We start from the raw sequence: 18,067 nt of genomic DNA, 5'->3' as shown, positions 1-18,067 counted from the left end.
GGGCTATTATGAGATCTAGAACAACTGGTGGAGAACTGGCTAGAAAGAACTAGACCTAAGAGAATGAATTATTCCTTTAAAGTTGGAGGGTTTTTACCAGTCAATAGCTTTTGGGAAAAACCACAAAGGCCTCAGGTAATTTCTGTAAGGATATGTCATTTTATTTTATTTTATCTTATTTTATTCCCAACAGGGCATTTTCCCTAAATCCTTTATCCACATCAAGGAAGTGACAGTGGAGAAAAGAAGGTATTTGTCATTCTTCACCAGACTTGACCCTCCCATAGCTCCCAGATGCCTCTGTCCTGTCTGCTTTGAAAACCTAACTTGGCAGATGTGAATCAGCTGATCCCTCTTCTTCATGCCCATGTTTATTTGTGTGTCTCCTTTTCCTCATGAAGTGGGAGATCTAATCCAAGTTGATTACTGTTCAGACCTGATGCTGAGGGGGTATTAGGAAGTTGGAGAATCAAACTTTTCACTGGCAGCTGCCTTTGAACTATATTAAAGTAGATTAAGCCTGAATAACGAGCTTGAAGGGCCCACCCTAGTGAAGGAGGACATTAAAAAAGAAGCTCCTTGCATTTGCATAATGTAATTGGTGTGGCTATTGGAGGCGGTTCAGTCTCTTGCCAACAAGGGCCCTCTTAGCAGCTGCAGCTTAATGCAAATTTGCCAGCATTTTATCTTGTTAGCACCTGGGTCTCAATTTCACAGAGTTCTGTCTCCCACCTTAAATAGAAATATCGAGAACATCATTCCTGCAGAAATTCCTCTGGCACAAGAAGTGACAACGACACTTTGGGAGTGGGGCAGCATCTGGAAACAGCTCTACGTGGTGAGACTCAAAACCCTGATCCCTGGGGTGCTTACTGCAGTCTTTGTATGGTTCACATTTGGAATTCATCCTTGAGCAGGGCAGGCCAAGGTGGCCTCGGCATCATAGTAGAGAACAAACAGGAGTACATCGAGGCCCAGAGAGATTAGGTAACTTTCTCAAAGCCACACAGCAAGCTTGTGACTGAGCCATAATAAACGGGGGTCTGATGTGATCCTTCGGCTTTAAAACTAGTGCAAAAGTTTTTGTTAAAAGATAAAGCTTCCTTTAATGGGACTTTTTATTACATTTTAATAAACCCTGGGGACTTTAATTTGGTAGTCTACTGATAATACCTTGAGAAATACCGTCTTATATGTTAATTAACTAATGGTTATTGTCCTTAGATCTATGAATAAGTTTTGACCCTGGAAAAACAAAGAGCGCATTTTACATGTGTTTTCCCTGTATTGAAGCAAATCTAATTTTAAATCCTCCTTTGATGCTTCTAAACTTCCTAATGAAAGCAATTAGCTAAGAAAACCAGTAAGCTGAGAGTGAAAACGTCAACCGGGGCTTACTGCATCTTTGTTACAGCCCTGTGTTCACTTGCTGGTATGTACACATGCTATTTGTAGACTTAACTTTTATGGTCATCAATATCAACTCCCGTGTGGATACTTTGTATTATATGGTAATCGGCACATCCAGTTGTATAGGTTTCCCAAAAGTTGTTAGGAAAGTTTAGGGGGAGAACAGTAACTTGAAGCTAAAGCGGTTAATCATTCACCTCCACTACCCCCTTTTAAACATAGCATACACACGCAATGTGGCAACTTGTCATTTTCCCTTAAAAAATCTTTAAATATCAAGTCAATTGTGCCCTTTGCCCTAGTAAAGAGAACCTTAAACTTCCGGTATTTCAGTATCACCTTCATGATTCTTGCCGTGTCTATGTACCACCTGTACGATATTTACTTAATACCTAAATTGGCTCCCTTTTTAGTAAACTAAAATAACTTACTTAATAAATTGTGCAGCCTTCCATGCCTTCCAACAACAACTTCCCATTCTCCAACACTGACTGGATGCCTTATAATTCAATTCAGTTCTAACACGGCCTACCCAGAGTCAGTTTCAGATTCCATAGGTTTAAGGACTGAGTCCTACAAGGTTGCCCTCGCTTAGGATGCCAGTTGCAAGTCCCAGGTTCCCAGGCTACCCACACTTCTGTCCAAACTTAATACAAATTCAGGGGTCCATCATTCCTCTCCACCTCTATGTGGGGGCTCGTAATTCCTTAGAACAACTCACAGAGCTCTGGAAAGAGCTGTACTCATGGTTATTGTTTTACCATAAAGGCTGCAATGCAGAAAAGCCAAAAGGAAGATATATACAGGTAAAGGAATGGGGTGGGTAAGCACAGAGCTTTCATGCCTTCTCTGGGCATGCCACTTTCTCTGCACGAAGCATGCTCATCTGGGAAGTGCCAGGAACCTTACTGATTGAGAGTTTTAATCAAAGTTTCATTACATAGGCATGATTGTTAAATCGTTGGACGTTGGTGATTAGGCTCCATCCCCAGCCCCCCCCCCCGAAGGGAAGAGTGAGGGGGGTATGGCTGAAAGTTCCAACTCTCTAATCACATAGTGGGTTCCTCTCACATTCAGCCCCCATCCTGAAGCTGTCTAGGGGACCATCAGGAGTCACATCATTAGCATAAACTCAGGTATGGTCAAAAGGAGCTCATTATGAATAAAAAAAAAAAAAAATGCTGTTATCACTCAGGATGTTCCAAGGGCTTTAGGAGCTCTGTGCCGAGAACTGGGGACAAAGAACAAATTATATATATATATATATATATATATATATATATATATATATATAAAATTATATATATTTATATATATTATTATATCACACATGCTTTCCCAAATGGAAAGCCAAAAGTGCTTGGCACAATTAGAAGAACATTATCAAATAAATACAATGAAAACAAGTCAATGTTATTAAGTGCTTGCTATAGTACCTGTCAAAAGCTCTGAGCTGAAGACCTCTCTCTTTGTTAAAAAAAAAAAAAAAGGACAAATGTGAGAGAGGGGTTAAAGATAACATTACCATGAAACTGCACCTTTCTCCTTCCTTTGTACAGAAGGATGGAGGAAGAATGGAAGAAAATCACCATATGCGTCCATGTTATTTAACATTGTGTCTTTCTATCACCAAAAGCTGTTGTGTCCCACAGGTTGTGCACATGTCACACTTGGGGGACTGCTGCCCTAGAAATAGGCCTCTATCGCCAGAAAAATGGCCCTAGTTTCCAGCCTTAAATGTCCTGAGCACTGGGACCTGCATTACAGCAGATATTCATGGCATTGCTGCTCAACAAGTATCTTTTCTGATAAGAGTCAGAAATCACCCGTTCTTTAACCAAGAAGTGATTGGGATTATTAGTTTCATTTCTGGAAATCCCTGGGGCCCAGGGGGAGGAACTTTGTGGATGACTGAGACTACCACCTAATCCCCCTTTGTAGCTGGGTAGGGGCCAGGAGAGATGCTCAAGTCATGGCCCCTGAACATGTCTGACTTTGGCACAGTTTGCCACATAGATACCCACACACACCCTCGGTGCAGGTGACTGTGCATTGTTTTTTCTCGTAGGCCAGCAAAAAGGATCGGTTCCTGCAGGTGCAAGCCATGATGTACGACCTGATGGAGTGGCGGTCCCAGCTCCTCTCAGGAACTCTGCCTAAGGACGAGTTGAAGGAACTGAAGCAGAAAGTCACATCCAAAATAGACTATGGCAACAAGTAACCTCTCTTTCCTCTGCAAAGATGCTCTTTTCTCTTACCCACCCCCCTTCTTTCCTGTCTCCCTACAGAGAAGCTTGGTTTCATTTTTAGATACAAGTTTGCCACTTTCTATTTGAGAGAAGGCTGTTACCAATGCCATGCTTGTGTGCCTTTCTTATCACCCCGGTGGGATCTGGGGACATGCAAGTGGAGGGAGGGCTTGCTTTTACAGGGGTTATTACTGGGCTGAGAGATTTAGGACACTCATTTAACCTACTTCCGAGGGGCTGGGGAACACAGTCATGCTGGTTCACTTTTGGCTTAGTTGTCATTTTATTCCTGCACTTAACAAAACTCTCCCTTAAATCCCAGTGTGAGATTTAAATGTCCCTTCCCCCATCCTAAATTATCCACCCCACATGCCATCAGCTAACTCCTATGCATAGTCACAAAAGTGTTTCCTCAAAAGGGAAGAAGCAGGGTTGGAATTTAGATGTTCTGAAGTTAAGGAGAACATGAAACAATTTTTTGAGGCAGGACAACCCACTGATAATAATAGTAGTGATAATAATATTATAAAGTAACATTTAATCTGAGTTGTTATGCACCGGGCTTGATGCTAAGTGTTTTACATTTATTGTCTTATTTAATTCTTATAACAGCTCTATGGGGCATGCAGTTTTATTATCCGCACTTTTTTTTTTTTCAGATGAAGAAACGAAGGCTTTTAAAGAGGTCAAGTAATTTGTCCAGAATCACATAGCTAGTAATGGCAGAACCAGAATTTAGAACCAAGCAGTCTGGCTCCAGAGTCCATGGGCCTCTCCACTATGGTACCTGGTTAGCATTGGAGAACTGTAAATCTTCACCCCCTCTCCCGGCATTTGGATGCCCTCCAAATCCTACTCGTTTGTTTATTCATCCCAACAACAAACATGTATTGAACGCTTATGATTGGCCTGATATCTTGCCAGCTGTTGAGGCTGTAGATGTCAAAGTTCCTGTCTGCTAAGAGACCAGTCTGGTTAGGAGGAAGCTACGAGTAAACTATTGTTATGTATTGTGTTAAGTTTGATGGCTTACCAAGCAAGAGTACTCTTAATTCGCCATGGAGAAGGAAGTCAAAGGAGGCTTCCTGAAGGAGGTAACCCTGAGGGGAATTTTGAAAAATAAAGAAGTGTTAAGTAGGCTAAAAAAAAGGAAGGCAGTAGTGTGTGAGAGAGCATGGCATGTTTAGAGGATTGTGAAATGGGTCAGAAGGCTGGGACTTACGTGTGAGGGGGAAGTAGAAAGAGTCTATTCAATGGGAGTAAGAAGAAAATTTCTTAGCAGCCAGGCTTTCTTGCTTTTGTCATATGCACTGAGGAAGAAGATCCATATGCACTAGGAAAGTCAGTGGGTCCAGCTTACACCTGCTTCCCATCCCAGAAGCATGGTCCCTCTGCTGGTTCCCCTGCTGGCAGCTGGCAAGCGTGTCCAAATCTGCTTATAATGCACATCATCCCAGAGCGACAGGAAGAGTTTGCCACACAGCTGCTGCCACCGTTGGTGCGGTGACATCTTTAGCTGAGTACAGTCGCAGCTGAGAGTGTGAGAAGTGAGGGAGTTTTGCTGCTTTGCAATAATGGCATCTGTGACCTTCAGATGTTTCTTCACAGGGTTCCTAAGAAAAGGGGCCAAGGATGGAAGAAATGGTCACCACCCATAGGAAGCCTTCTCTGATTGTCCCCTACCCACCCCTGGCTGGGTTAGGTGCTCTTGTAGGCCCTTAGCACCCCAAGAGTAATCACCTCTTCACTGGCTTGTCTCCCCTGCTGTGATGGGCACTCTCTAATACAGTGACCATTTAATTCATCTCTTGTGGCGGGAACAGGGTCTGCACACAGGAGGCACTCAGTGAATGATGGCTGGATGAATACATGAATGTTGGTGAGAGGAGAAAGAGGAGGAGGGCGCCTGCCCCCTTCAGTTGTGTCTCTGCAGCATTGCCTCAACCAACCCTGAGCTTTCAGTTTCAGTTCCCTTTGGGGAAGTGAGAGGCATCCTTGGAGACTGAGGCCCTGAGCTGGGGGGTGGCCCATGATTCTTGCCTCCCTTTCCTGATGACTTCAGCTGGCAGGGAGGGAGATTTGGACACCTTCAATTAACACTGGCCTGGTGTCTTGGGAGGTCAGAGCTCTGATATGGGGTGGGTGGCTTCCTGAAAGCCAAAAGGGCAGACCTCTGGGCAGAGTGTCAGGAGCTGTGGTGAGGTACATCATCCTCAGGCTGTTGAGCCAGGAATTAAGTGATGGAGGACTGACCAGAATCAGCCTGTTTCTCTTCTTTGTTCCTTCATTCAGACATCAAACTTTTTGAGCACATGCTAGACCTCGAGGCCTAGCATTTACAAAAAACATTTACAAAAAACAGCCACTATATGGACAACAAAAAGCAAGCAGTGAGAACCAACAATAACTTGCTAAGTACCTGCCAGGCGCTGTTTTAAGCACTTTTCATGCATTAACTCGGTTAGGTTCCATGACAACTCTATGAGGTAGGTAGGTGCTATTATCGTCTCTGTTTCTCAGATGAGGAAACTGAGGCTCAAAGAGTGATTAGGTCATTTTTCCCCAGATGACTGAAATTTGAACCAAGTAGGTTGGCTTTAGAATTCAAGTGCTTGACTACTGCATTCTGTTGCCTCCAAGGACTGTGGATTAATATGGGAGAGAGAGAAGTGAACAGACTCTTGAGTAGGAATTCATGCATTTCATGAGAGCAGGAAGCATGGACCAGAAGGTGGGGGCTGGGGGCGGGGAGGAGACAGGCAGGTGGCTAGCATCTGCCCTAATGTAACAAAACTAGTGGGGATTATTAGGACAAAAATTGAGAAGGAGAAAGAGAGAGAGAGAGAATGGGAGGAGCTCAGAGAATGAGAGCATGGAGGGGAAGGCAGACAGGGGCTGGAAACTTGAGGGCCTAAGTGCCAAGTAAAGAAGTTTGGATTTGTCCAGACTATCTGGAGCCACATAAGGAGCCACTTCTGTTTTCATTACCATTAAAATTTTTTTGTTTTTGGAAAATGCATGCAGTGGGAGCTTCTTCCCCTGCCTTTGTTTTCAGTTCATTTTATCACTTTCTCGAACAGAAGAGAGCAGTGTGGGGCTACCTCTGAGAAGAAACTGCTAAAATGCTCATTTCTCCAAAGCAAATGGTCTGCTGTTCATTTGGGAGACAGCCTCTCCTGACCCTGGGTTGTGGGAATCCTGACAGCCCGGCCTGTGACTACTAAAGCTGCTAAAATTCCACACGAGACTGGTAATGGGCAAGCTTCCTGGTCTCCAAGAAGTGAGGAATCCTCAAATGACTCCTCCAAATCCCAAGATAGCTGGACCCAGAGAATGTTTTATTCATACATTTTAGAACCGAATCCACTTTGATAAATTTTGAAGAGAAAGAACTAGAGAGATCTTGGCATTAAATTATGTATTGGCTATGCTCCATCTTTTCTGAGGTCACGCGAGTCTCTGCTCAGCATTAGTTGAAAGCATTTATACCCCCGTAGCATCGCCTGTTCGGCAGCATGGCTGTGCAACGTTATGAGTCATATCTAGTTGGAAGTTAATCTCCTAATGAGTGTGGACAAATGGGTGAACCTTGGCTCCCTTCTGTTTGCATTTGGATGAGATGAGAGATGTGCTTCTCAGTCCAGTTCTCAAATAAGAGATGAAAACGTCGTCTCCTTCACTTGTCTTTGCTGCCCTTGCAGAATATGGAACTCAGTAGTGGTGCCTAAGCAGGACTCCTGTTGGCCTTCTCAGAGTCTCCACCAGCTCTCTTTGTATAGACAGCTGAGGCCCTCCATCTCAACATCAAGTGCAAAAGCAGCCTCACATCAAGGCCTCTGCAAACCTACCCTTGTCCCCTAATCCAGTACCACGCCTAAGCACCTCCTATTTAGAAAGTATACCATAGAGGTTAAGAGTCAGACCAGGATGCCATATTACTTTTTAACTAGCTATGTGGCTTTGGGCAAATTAATTAGCCCCTGTATCTTTGGTCTTTTCTTCATCTGTAAAATGGGTATGTTAACAGTATATATGCCTCATAAGGTTTTTGTAAGGGTTAAGTGCATTAGCATACGTAAAATATTTAACATATGTGAGCTTACCGCAAGTGCTGTGCATTTGCTGTTACTAGTATCACTGATGCCAATCAGAATGGCAGATGCTGTTGCAACAAATCAATACCAAGCAGGGGAAACCTTGTGGCCTGGAAGTCAAAGAGTTAATGAGCAAGCTCTGGGTAATGAGCAGTATATCTGAGATTCCCCCCCAACAGCTATGTTCAAAATGTTGTTGAATAGATAACATAGAAATACCTTTTCTGCTATGTTTTCATTATGTTACATTACATTACATTATAATATATTATATTATAAAACAAAGATAAGGCACATGTTTCCTTAGACTCCTCCACCCAAGGTCCTACTTCTCACAGGTGTCCTTGTTAGTAGTATTGGTAGTTTGCTGCTTTTTGTCCAGTCCTTTCTCTCTTTGCTTTTTACTCATGTGCATGTATCCAGGTAATATATCTGGCTTGACTTACTTGTTTATGTAAACATATCACATGCATTTTTCCATACTTTAGCTTTTTAATGTTTATTTATTTTGAGAAAGAGCAAGAAAGAGCATGATCAGGGGACAGAGAGAGAGGGTACGGAGGAGGGATAGAGAGAGTGGGAGACAGAATCCGAAGCAGGCTCCATGCTGTCAGTTTGAACCCACGACCATGAGATCGTGACCTGAGATGAAATCAAGACTTGGGTACTTAACCAACTGAGACACCCAGGTGCCCCCATACTTTATTTTTTTCTCACTGAGCTGTATCATTAAACATATTAAAACTATACCCTATTTTTTAAGCCATGCACATGGAATTGCATTATAGGTCACAGTTTATTTAGCCATTTTCCCTATTTTTTAAAAAATATAATTTATTGTCAAATTGGCTTACATACAACACCCAGTGCTCATCCCAACAAGTGCCCTCCTCAGTGCTCACCACCCATTTTCTCCTCCACCTCCACCTCCCTCTCCTCCACCCCCATCCACCCAGTTTGTTCTCAGTATTCAGGAGTCTCTTGTGGTTTGCCTCCCTCCCTCTCTGTTTGTAACGATTTCTTCCCTCCCACCCCCATGGTCTTCTGTGATGTTTCTCAAGTTCCACATATGAGTGAAAACATATGGTATCTGTCCTTCTCTGACTGACTTATTTCACTCAGCATAGTACCTTCCAGTTCTATCCATATTGCTACAAATGGCATGATTTCACTCATTCTCATTGCCAAGTAGTATTCCATTGAATATATAAACCACATCTTCTTTATCCATTCATCAGTTGGTGGACATTTAGGCTCTTTCCATTATTTGGCTGTTGTTGAAAGTGCTGATATAAACATTGGGGTATAGATGCCCCTATACATCAGCACAACTGTATCCCTTGGGTAAATTCCTACTAGTGCTATTGCTGGGTCATAGATAGATCTATTTTTAATTTTTTGAGGAACCTCCACACGTTTTCCAGAGTGACTGCACCAGTTTGCATTCCCACCAACAGTGCAAGAGGGTTCCCGTTTCTCCACATCCTTGCCAGCATCTGTGGTTTCCTGATTTGTTCATTTTAGCCACTCTGACTGGTGTGAGGTGATATCTCATTGTGGCTTTGATTTGTATTTTCCTGATGATGAGTGACATTGAGCATCTTTTCATGTGCCTGTTGGCCATGTGGATGTCTTCTTTGGAAAAACGTCTATTCTTGTCTTTTGCCCATTTCTTCACTGGATTATTTGTTTTTCGGGTGTGGAGTTTAATAAGTTCTTTATAGATTTTGGATACTAGCTCTTTATCCGATATGTCATTTGCAAATATCTTTTCCCATTCTGTGGGTTGCCTTTTAGTTTTATTGATTGTTTCCTTTGTGGTGCAGATGCTTTTTATCTTGATGAGGTCCCAATAGTTCTTTTTGCTTCTAATTCCCTTGCCTTTGGAGATGTGTTGAGCAAGAAATTGCTGTGGCTGAAGTCAAAGAGGTTTTTTCCTGCTCTATCCTCTAGGGTTTTGGTAGTTTCCTGTGCCACATTTAGGTCTTTCATCCATTTTGAGTTTAATTTATGTGTATGCTGTAAGAAAGTGGTCCAGTTTCATTCTTCTGCATGTTGCTGTCTAGTTCTCCCAGCACCATTTGCTAAAGAGACTGTCTTTTCTTTCCATTGGGTGCTCTTTCCTGCTTTGTCAAAGATTAGTTGGCCATACATTTGTGGGTCCAATTATGGGTTCTCTATTCTATTCCATTGGTCTATGTGTCTGTTTTTGTGCAAATACCATACTGTCTTGATGATTACAGCTTTGTAGTAGAGGCTAAAGTCTGGGATTGTGATGCTTCCTGCTTTGGTTTTCTTCTTCAATATTACTTTGGCTATTTGGGGTCTTTTGTGGTTCCATACAAATTGTAGAATTGTTTCTTCTAGCTTCAAGAAGCATGCCAGTACAATTTTGATTGGGATTGCATTGAATATGTAGATTGCTTTGGGTAGTATTGACATTTTAACAATATTTATTCTTCCAATCCATGAGAATGGAATGTTTTTTTTTCATTTCTTTGTGTCTTCTTCAATTTCCTTCATAAGGTGTCTATAGTTTTCATCACACAGATCTTTTACATCTTTGGTTTGGTTTATTCCTAGATATCTTATGATTCTTGGTGCAATCGTGAATGGGATCAGTTTCTTTATTTCTCTTTCTGTTGCTTCATTATTGGTGTATAAAAACACAACCAATTTCTGTACATAGATTTTTGTACCCTGTGACTTTACTGAATTCATGTGTCAGCTCTAGGAGTCTTTTGGTGGATTCTTTCGGGTTTTCCATGTAGAGTATCATGTCGTCTGCGAAAAGTGAAAGTGAATTCTTCTTTGCCAATTTTGATGCCTTTTATTTCAGTTTGTTGTCTGATTGCTGATGCTAGGACTTTCTAACAGAATGTTGAACAACAGTGGTGAGAGTACACATCCCTGTCGTGTTCTTGATCTCAGGGGAAAAGCTCTCAGTTTTCTCCATTGAGGATGATATTAGCTGTGGGCTTTTCATACATGGCTTTTATGATGCTTAAGTTTATTCCTTCTATCCCAACTTTCTTGAGGGTTTTTATAAAGAAAGGATGCTGTATTTTGTCAAATGCTTTTTCTGCATCTGCATCCTGCATATGACGGGATCATATGGTTCTTACCCTTTCTTTTATTAATGTGATGTATCACACTGATTGATTTGTGAATATTGAACCAGTCCTGCAGCCCAGGAATGAATCCCACTTGATCATGGTGAATAATTATTTTTATATGCTGTTGAATTTGATTTGCTAGTATATTCTTGAGAAATTTTGCGTCCATGTTCATCAGGGATATTGGCCTGTAGTTCTCCTTTTTTTGTGGAGTCTCTGTCTGGTTTGGGAATTAAGGTAATGCTGGCTTCATAGAATGAGTCCAGATGTTTCCCTTCCATTACTATTTTTTGGAACAGCTTTACATATTGGTAGAATTCCCCAGGGAAGCCATCTGGTCCAGGACTCTTATTTGTTGGGATATTTTTGATAACTGATTCAATTTCTTCACGAGTAATGGGTCTGTTCAAATTTTCAGTTTCTTCCTGTTTGAGTTTTTTTGGTGTGTGGGTATCTAGGAATTTGTCCATTTCTCCCAGGTTGTCCAGTTTGTTGGCATATAATTTTTCATAGTATTCTCTGATAATTGCTTGTATTTCTGAGGGATTGGTTGTGATAAATCCATTTGCATTCATAATTTTATCTGTTTGGGTCCTCTCTCTTTTCTTTTTGAAAAGTCTGGCTAGTTTATCAATTTTGTTTATTTTCTCAAAAAACCAACTCTTTTTTTAAAATTTTTTTAGTTTTTTAATTTTTTATTTTTGAGATAGAGAGAGACAGAGCATGAACAGGGGAGGGTCAGAGAAAGAGGGAGACACAGAATCTGAAACAGGCTCCAGGCTCTGAGCCATCAGCACAGAGCCCGACGCGGAGCTCGAACCCACGGACCGCGAGATCATGACCTGAGCCGAAGTCGGACACTTAACCAACTAAGCCACCCAGGCCCCTCAAAAAACCAACTCTTTGTTTCATTGATTGTTCTACTGTTTTTGTTGTTGTTGTTTGGATCCTATATTGTTTATTTATGTTCCAATCTTTATTGTTTGTCTTCTTCTGTTGGGTTTGGGGTTTCTTTGTTGTTCTGCTTCTATTTCCTTTAGGTGTGCTGTTAGATTTTGTATTTGGGATTTTTGTTGTTTCTTGAGATAGGCCTGGATTGCAATGTATTTTCTTCTTAGGACTGCCTTTGCTACATCCTAAAGCATTTGGATTGCCGTGTTTTCATTTTCATTTGTTTCCATATATATATTTTAATTTCTTCTTTAATTGCCTGGTTGACCCATTTGTTCTTTAGTAGGATATTTTTTAACCTCCATGCATTTGGAGGTTTTCCAAACTTTTTCCTGTGGTTGATTTCAAGTTTCATAGCATTGTGATCTGAAAGTGTGCATGGTATGATCTCAATTCTTTTAATATTTATTATGGACTGTTGTGATCCAGTATGTGATCTATCTTGAAGAATGTTCCATGTGCACTTGAGAAGAATGTGTATTCTGCTTCTTTAAGATGAAACGTTCTGATTATATCTGTCAAGTCCATCTGGTCCAATGTATCATTCAGGGCCATTGTTTCTGTATTGATTTTCTGTCTAGATGATCTGTCCATTGTTGTAAATGGAGTATTAAGATCCCCTGCAATTATCACATTATTACCAATAAGATTGCTTATGTTTGTAATTAATTGTTTTATATATTTGGGTGCTCCTGAATTTGCTGCATAAACATTTATAATTGTTAGCTCTTCTGGATGGGTAGACCCCATAATTATTATATAATGCCCTTCTTAATCTCTTGTTACAGCCTTTAGTTTAAAACCTAGTTTGTCTAATATAAGTATGGCTATTTCAGCTTTCTTTTGACTTCCAGTAGCAGAGATGGTTCTCCATCCCCTCACTTTCAATCTAAAGACCTGTCCTCAGGTCTAAAATACATCTCTTGTAAACAGCAAATAGATGGGTCCTGTTTTGTTTTATCCATTCTGATACCCTATGTCTTGATTGAAGCATTTAGCCATTTACATTCAATATTATTTTTGAAAGATATGGGTTTAGAGTCATTGTGTTATCTGTAGGTTCCATGCTTGTAGTGTTGTCTCTGGTCCTTTGTGGTCTTTGCAACATTACACTTACAGAGCCCCCCCTCTGAGGATCTCTTGTAGGACTAGTTTAGTGGTGATTAAATCCTTCAGTTTTTGTTTGGGGAAACCTTTATCTTTCCTTGTATTCTGAATGACAGACTTGCTGGATAAAGGATTCTTGGCTGCATACTTTTCCTATTCAGCACATTGAAAATTTCCTGCCACTCCTTTCTGGCCTGCCAAGTTTCAGCAGATAGGTCTGCTACTACCCTTATGTGTCTACCCTTGTAGGTTAAGGCCCATTTATCTCTAGCTGCTTTCAGAATTCTCTATATTTGTATTTTGTTTCATTATGACATGTCATGCAGAAGATTGATTGAAGTTATATTTAAGGGACTTCTCTATGCCTCCTGGATTTCAATGTCTGTTTCCTTCCCCAAATTGGGGAGTTTCTCAGCTAAGCTTTGTTCAAGTACACCTTCAGCCCCTTTCTCTCTATTTTCTTCTTTTGGAACTGCTATGATATGGATATTGTTCCATTTCATTGATCACTTAGTTCTCTAATTCTCCCCTCTTAATCCAGAATATTTTTATCTCTTTTTATCAGCTTTATCTTTTTCCATAATTTTATCTTCTATTTCACCCATTCTCCCCTCCGCCTCTCAATCCTCCCTGTCACTCCCTCTAGTTTATTTTGCACCTCATTACAACATTTTTATTTTATTTTTTAAAACATTTATTTACTTTTGAGAGATAGAGAGAGACAGAGTGCAAGCAGGGATGAGGCAGAGAGAGAAGGAGACACAATATCTGAAGCAGGCTCCAGGCTCTGAGCTGTCAGCACAGAGCCTGACGTTGGGCTCAAACTCACGAACCATGAGATCATGACCTCAGCTGAAGTTGGACACTCAACCGACTGAGCCACCCAGGCGCCCCGACATTTACAGCATTTTTAAAGTCATCATGACTATTTTTTAGTTCCTTGATCTCTGCAGCAATATATTCTCTGATGTCTTCTATGCTTTTTTCAAGTCCAGCAATTAATCTTATGACTATTATTCTAAATTCTTGTTCAGTTAAATTGTTTATATCTGTTTTGAGCAATTCTTTAGCTATCATTTCTTCATGGATTTTTTTTTTTTTTAAGGAGAATTCTTCCCTTTTGTCATTGTGGCTAGTTTTCTGTCCATTATGTGTTTGAAAACTTGTTATGTGCCCTGTACCTGCCAGCACTACTATATTAAAAGAGGGGTCATATACCGTCCAGGGCCTGGCCCTTCAGGAGGTGTTTTTTCGAAAGTGTTACTTGCTCTCTGTTATTGTGACTTTTGTACTTTATGTCCCTACTAGTAGTGATGTTTTAGACCCTCCACCAGGTGTGTTTTGATTTGTTTGTTGAAGTAGCCCTGGAAAGGAAAATGAAGAAAAACAAACAGAAAACAAACATGCAAACACACAAACAAACAAACAAAACCAGAAGCACCAGCTACAAGTAAATAACAGGGTGGAGGCAGTGCTGATGGAAGAGGCCTTATCCCATACAAAGAAAGAAATGACAGGGGCAGGGAAAAAGAAAAAAATAAACATTGACCAGAAAAAGAAACTATACAGCTTAATCCTGAGAAAGAGAAAGGAAAATAAAGAAGGAGGCAGGGAAAAAGAAAAGAAAGTTGTCCAGACAGAGAAACTATATGGTTTAATCCAGAGAGAGAGAAAGTAAAATAAAGAAGGAGGTGGGGGAAAAAGAAAAGAAAATTGACCAGAGAACCTAATGGCTTAATCCAGAGAGAGAGAAAGGAAAATAAGTTAAGGAGGCAGGGGAAAAAGAAAAGAAAATTGACCAGACAGAGAAACTATAGGGCTTAATCCAGGGAGAGAGTAAGGAAAATAAAGAAGGAGGTATAGAACATGTACCAAGATAATGGATTAAATATGTCTGCTTAAACAAACCAACAACCAGAGTAACCAGACTAGAGGGAAGAAATAAGAAGGAGAAAAGAAAGACTATATCTGTATAATAAGAACTGTCCAAGAATCAAGCCAGGCAATCCAACAGTGCTGGTCTGGAGGCGGGCCGTCTGGTTCCTCAGAGTCAACCTCCCGGGAAAGTACGGGGCAGAGGGGCGTGGCTAGGTGTAGGCGGGTCCCGCCTCCACTGTGGGCCTGCTGTCCTTTCCCTGAAGCCCGCCTTGTTGGTGATGAGGAGAAAAATGGCGACACCCCAGTCTCTCCACCACAGACCGGGTGTCCCAAACCACTCTGTTCGACCTGTCCTCACTGTGCCGCAGGCGCAAATGAGGTGGTTTGTGTTGCTTCGCTGACTCCTGTGCCTGGCGCTTGTCTGGGATTCAAACTCTCGCTCCACATGCCCTGGTACTGGGGAAGCACCTCTGCACCACCCGATAAGTGGTCCCTGGCTGGTGGGCGCAGGCAGGTTTTGTCCTGTCCCACAGCACTCCGGGGAGGGGATCGCTGTCTTCCACTGCAGATTGCGCCCCTGACCTAGCCACGGAGCCTGGGGCTGGCTCCCCTCCCCCCAAGGTGCGTGATCCAGGCAGCCAGCCCCAGACCAGAGAAAGCCCCTCAGTTAGAGATTGGATCTTTCTCCATCCCTGTCTGGTTTTTCTCTTGTCCAGATACAGTCCTATGCTTCCCCAGCCTCTTTCTTCCCTCTGTCTCTCCGCAGAAGGGGATCCTTCCCCTCCATTCGTTTTCTCTCGGGTTCTCAATCACGCACCTATGGCCCATCGGATTGTGCCAGTGGGTCCCTGGAAGCAATTGTCTTTTTGCCTCCCAAGCCCTTTGCCTCCCGAACCCAAAGTCCTTTGGTTTCAGCCCTGCTTTGTTTGAGACGAGGGAATTTCGGATCCCCCTACTTCTTCGCCATGTTGGCCCCTCCTCCCTCGCCATTCTCCCTTTGACAGACCTTTTGTTTGTTCATCACTTTGCTGATGTAAGCAATGCTGTAACACATTCTTGTTCAAATGTGGATGTTTCTCTAGATTTAATATCGCAGGAAAGATACACTTTAGGAAAATTTAATACACACTGCCACAGTACTACCCAAAGAGGATGAACTGTCCCAGTATGGCTCACAAGCCGTGTGCAAGGTTGTTGGTGTAGAGCTGTTCTGTGAAAGTCTACAATCTTCAGAGACCAGGCAAATTTTCTGGTATAAACCTCCCAACAACATCGTAAAGTCTTACGGATTTATCCTCACTTATGGATTTTGCTTTGCAGAATTCTTGAGCTTGATCTGATTGTCAGAGATGATGATGGAAATATCTTGGACCCTGATAATACCAGCGTCATCAGCTTGTTCCATGCACATGAGGAGGCGACTGATAAAATCACAGAGCGCATCAAGGAAGAATTGGTGAGCTTTGCAAAATAGCCTTTAGCCAAGTGAGGCATTATTTAACATATCATAAATTTAAAATAATAGGCTAATTAACTAGAGTGTATATTATTCAAGGAGGCATCTGTCCTATGACCTGAGATGATCAATAGCCATCTGCATTTTATTGTTTTGGTACTTGGGACTGTAATTCATTCTGCATCCATCCCACAGGTAGTTTAATGCCAGGCAAGTTTCCTGTTCTCATGGAGCTTTTATATTCCAGAGAGGAGAAAAGAAAAAAGGCAATACAAAGTAAACAAACAAACAAATTAATTCCAGATGGTGATAAGTCTCTAAAAGACAATAAGCTAGGGTTCTGTAAATCATAGTGCATCAAGAGCTATTTTAAAAATGTACCATCAAGAAAGGCATCTCTCAAAGAAGACATCTGAGTTGACACTTGAATGATGTGAAGTCACCAGGCCTGGGAAGATCTAGGGACAAAGTGTTCTATGTATAGGGAACAGTAAGTGAAAAGGTCCTGAGGTAGGACTGTGTTCTGAAGTTTCAAGGAGTAGAAAGGCCAGTGTTGATGGTGCATGCTGAGCCATGGGAGGGGGTAGGCAATGATTTGGAGACATAGGGAGCAGTATCCAGATCTCACAAGGCCCAAGGCATCATGGAGAAGAGTTAAGATTTGTTATTCCAAGTGTGGTAGAAAAGTGACAAAAGATTTCAAGGAAACGTAATTTTATTTTTCAAGGTTAACATGCTCAGATTTATGATTAAAAAATCATTTTATCCACTGTGTATTATTTGAAAGAAGGTTTATTTTTAGCTCTATTGAGATAATTTTCACAGAATGAAATCAGTTCATTATAAACTATAGTCTACTGAATCTGGCTAAAATACAGTGCTGGGTGAACTCCACCACGATCAAGATCTCAACAGTTGCATCACATTGAAAGTTTCTTTGAGTCCCCTTACAGTTGACTCCTTTCCCCAGTCTCCAGCTGCAGGCAGTCCCTAATTTGTTTTTTTGTGACTACACTTTTGCCTTTTCTGTAGTTTCATATAAATGAAATCGTATGGTTTTTGTGTTTGAATTAAAAAAAAAAATTTTTTAACGTCTATTTATTTTTGAGACAGAGAGAGACAGAGCATGAACAGGGGAGGGGCAGAGAGAGAGGGAGACACAGAATCCGAAACAGGCTCCAGGCTCTGAGCTGTCAGCATAGAGCCGACGCGGGGCTCAAACTCACACACTGTGAGATCATGACCTGAGCCGAAGTCGGATGCTTAACCGACTGAGCCACCCAGGTGCCCCTTGGTTTTTGTGTTTGACTTGCTTTACTCTGAATGGTGATTTTGAGGTTTGTGTCGTGGTATATATTATTTTTCCCTTTTTATTGCTGAGTTGCCATACCATTGACCAGTTGTCCATTTTGGACAGGTGGGTTGTTTCCACTTGGGGGTTATTTTAACTAGTACTGCTATGAACATTTGCAAACACATGTTTGAACGTACATTTTCATTCTTTTCGAGTAATACCTGACAGTAGGATTGCTGGATCCTATGATACGTGTATGTTCCACTTATAAAGATTCTGCCATACTTGTTTCCAGAAGGGGCGTACAATTTTGCATCCCCATCAGTAGTATATGAGAGAGTTCCAGTAGCTCTGCATCCTTTCAACACTTGGTGCTGCCATTCTAGTGCTTGTGTGATGGTATCTCATCGTGGTTTTAATTAGAATTTTCCTGAATAACTAGTGAAGTTGAGCATCTCTTTATGTGCCTACTGGCCATGGCCATTTGTAATTTTTTTTGTGTGTGTGAAATG

General features: G+C 41.5%; 1 protein-coding gene across 2 annotated transcripts in view; it reads left to right on the top strand.

Moving 5' to 3' along the window:
- DOCK2 (dedicator of cytokinesis 2) overlaps positions 1–18,067 on the top strand; it is a 422,335-nt gene that overhangs the window by 37,115 nt on the left and 367,153 nt on the right. For both annotated transcript variants that reach the window (XM_047853312.1, XM_047853320.1), the window contains exons 4-7: positions 194–249; positions 742–838; positions 3,479–3,627; positions 16,126–16,261. In XM_047853312.1, coding sequence (XP_047709268.1) covers positions 194–249; positions 742–838; positions 3,479–3,627; positions 16,126–16,261 — 438 coding nt within the window. The remainder of the gene's footprint in view (positions 1–193; positions 250–741; positions 839–3,478; positions 3,628–16,125; positions 16,262–18,067) is intronic.

This window comes from Prionailurus viverrinus, chromosome A1 (assembly GCF_022837055.1).
Source record: "Prionailurus viverrinus isolate Anna chromosome A1, UM_Priviv_1.0, whole genome shotgun sequence".
In the NCBI taxonomy this organism is placed as follows: domain Eukaryota; kingdom Metazoa; phylum Chordata; class Mammalia; order Carnivora; family Felidae; genus Prionailurus; species Prionailurus viverrinus.
This window is presented reverse-complemented; position numbering and strand designations above follow the sequence as displayed.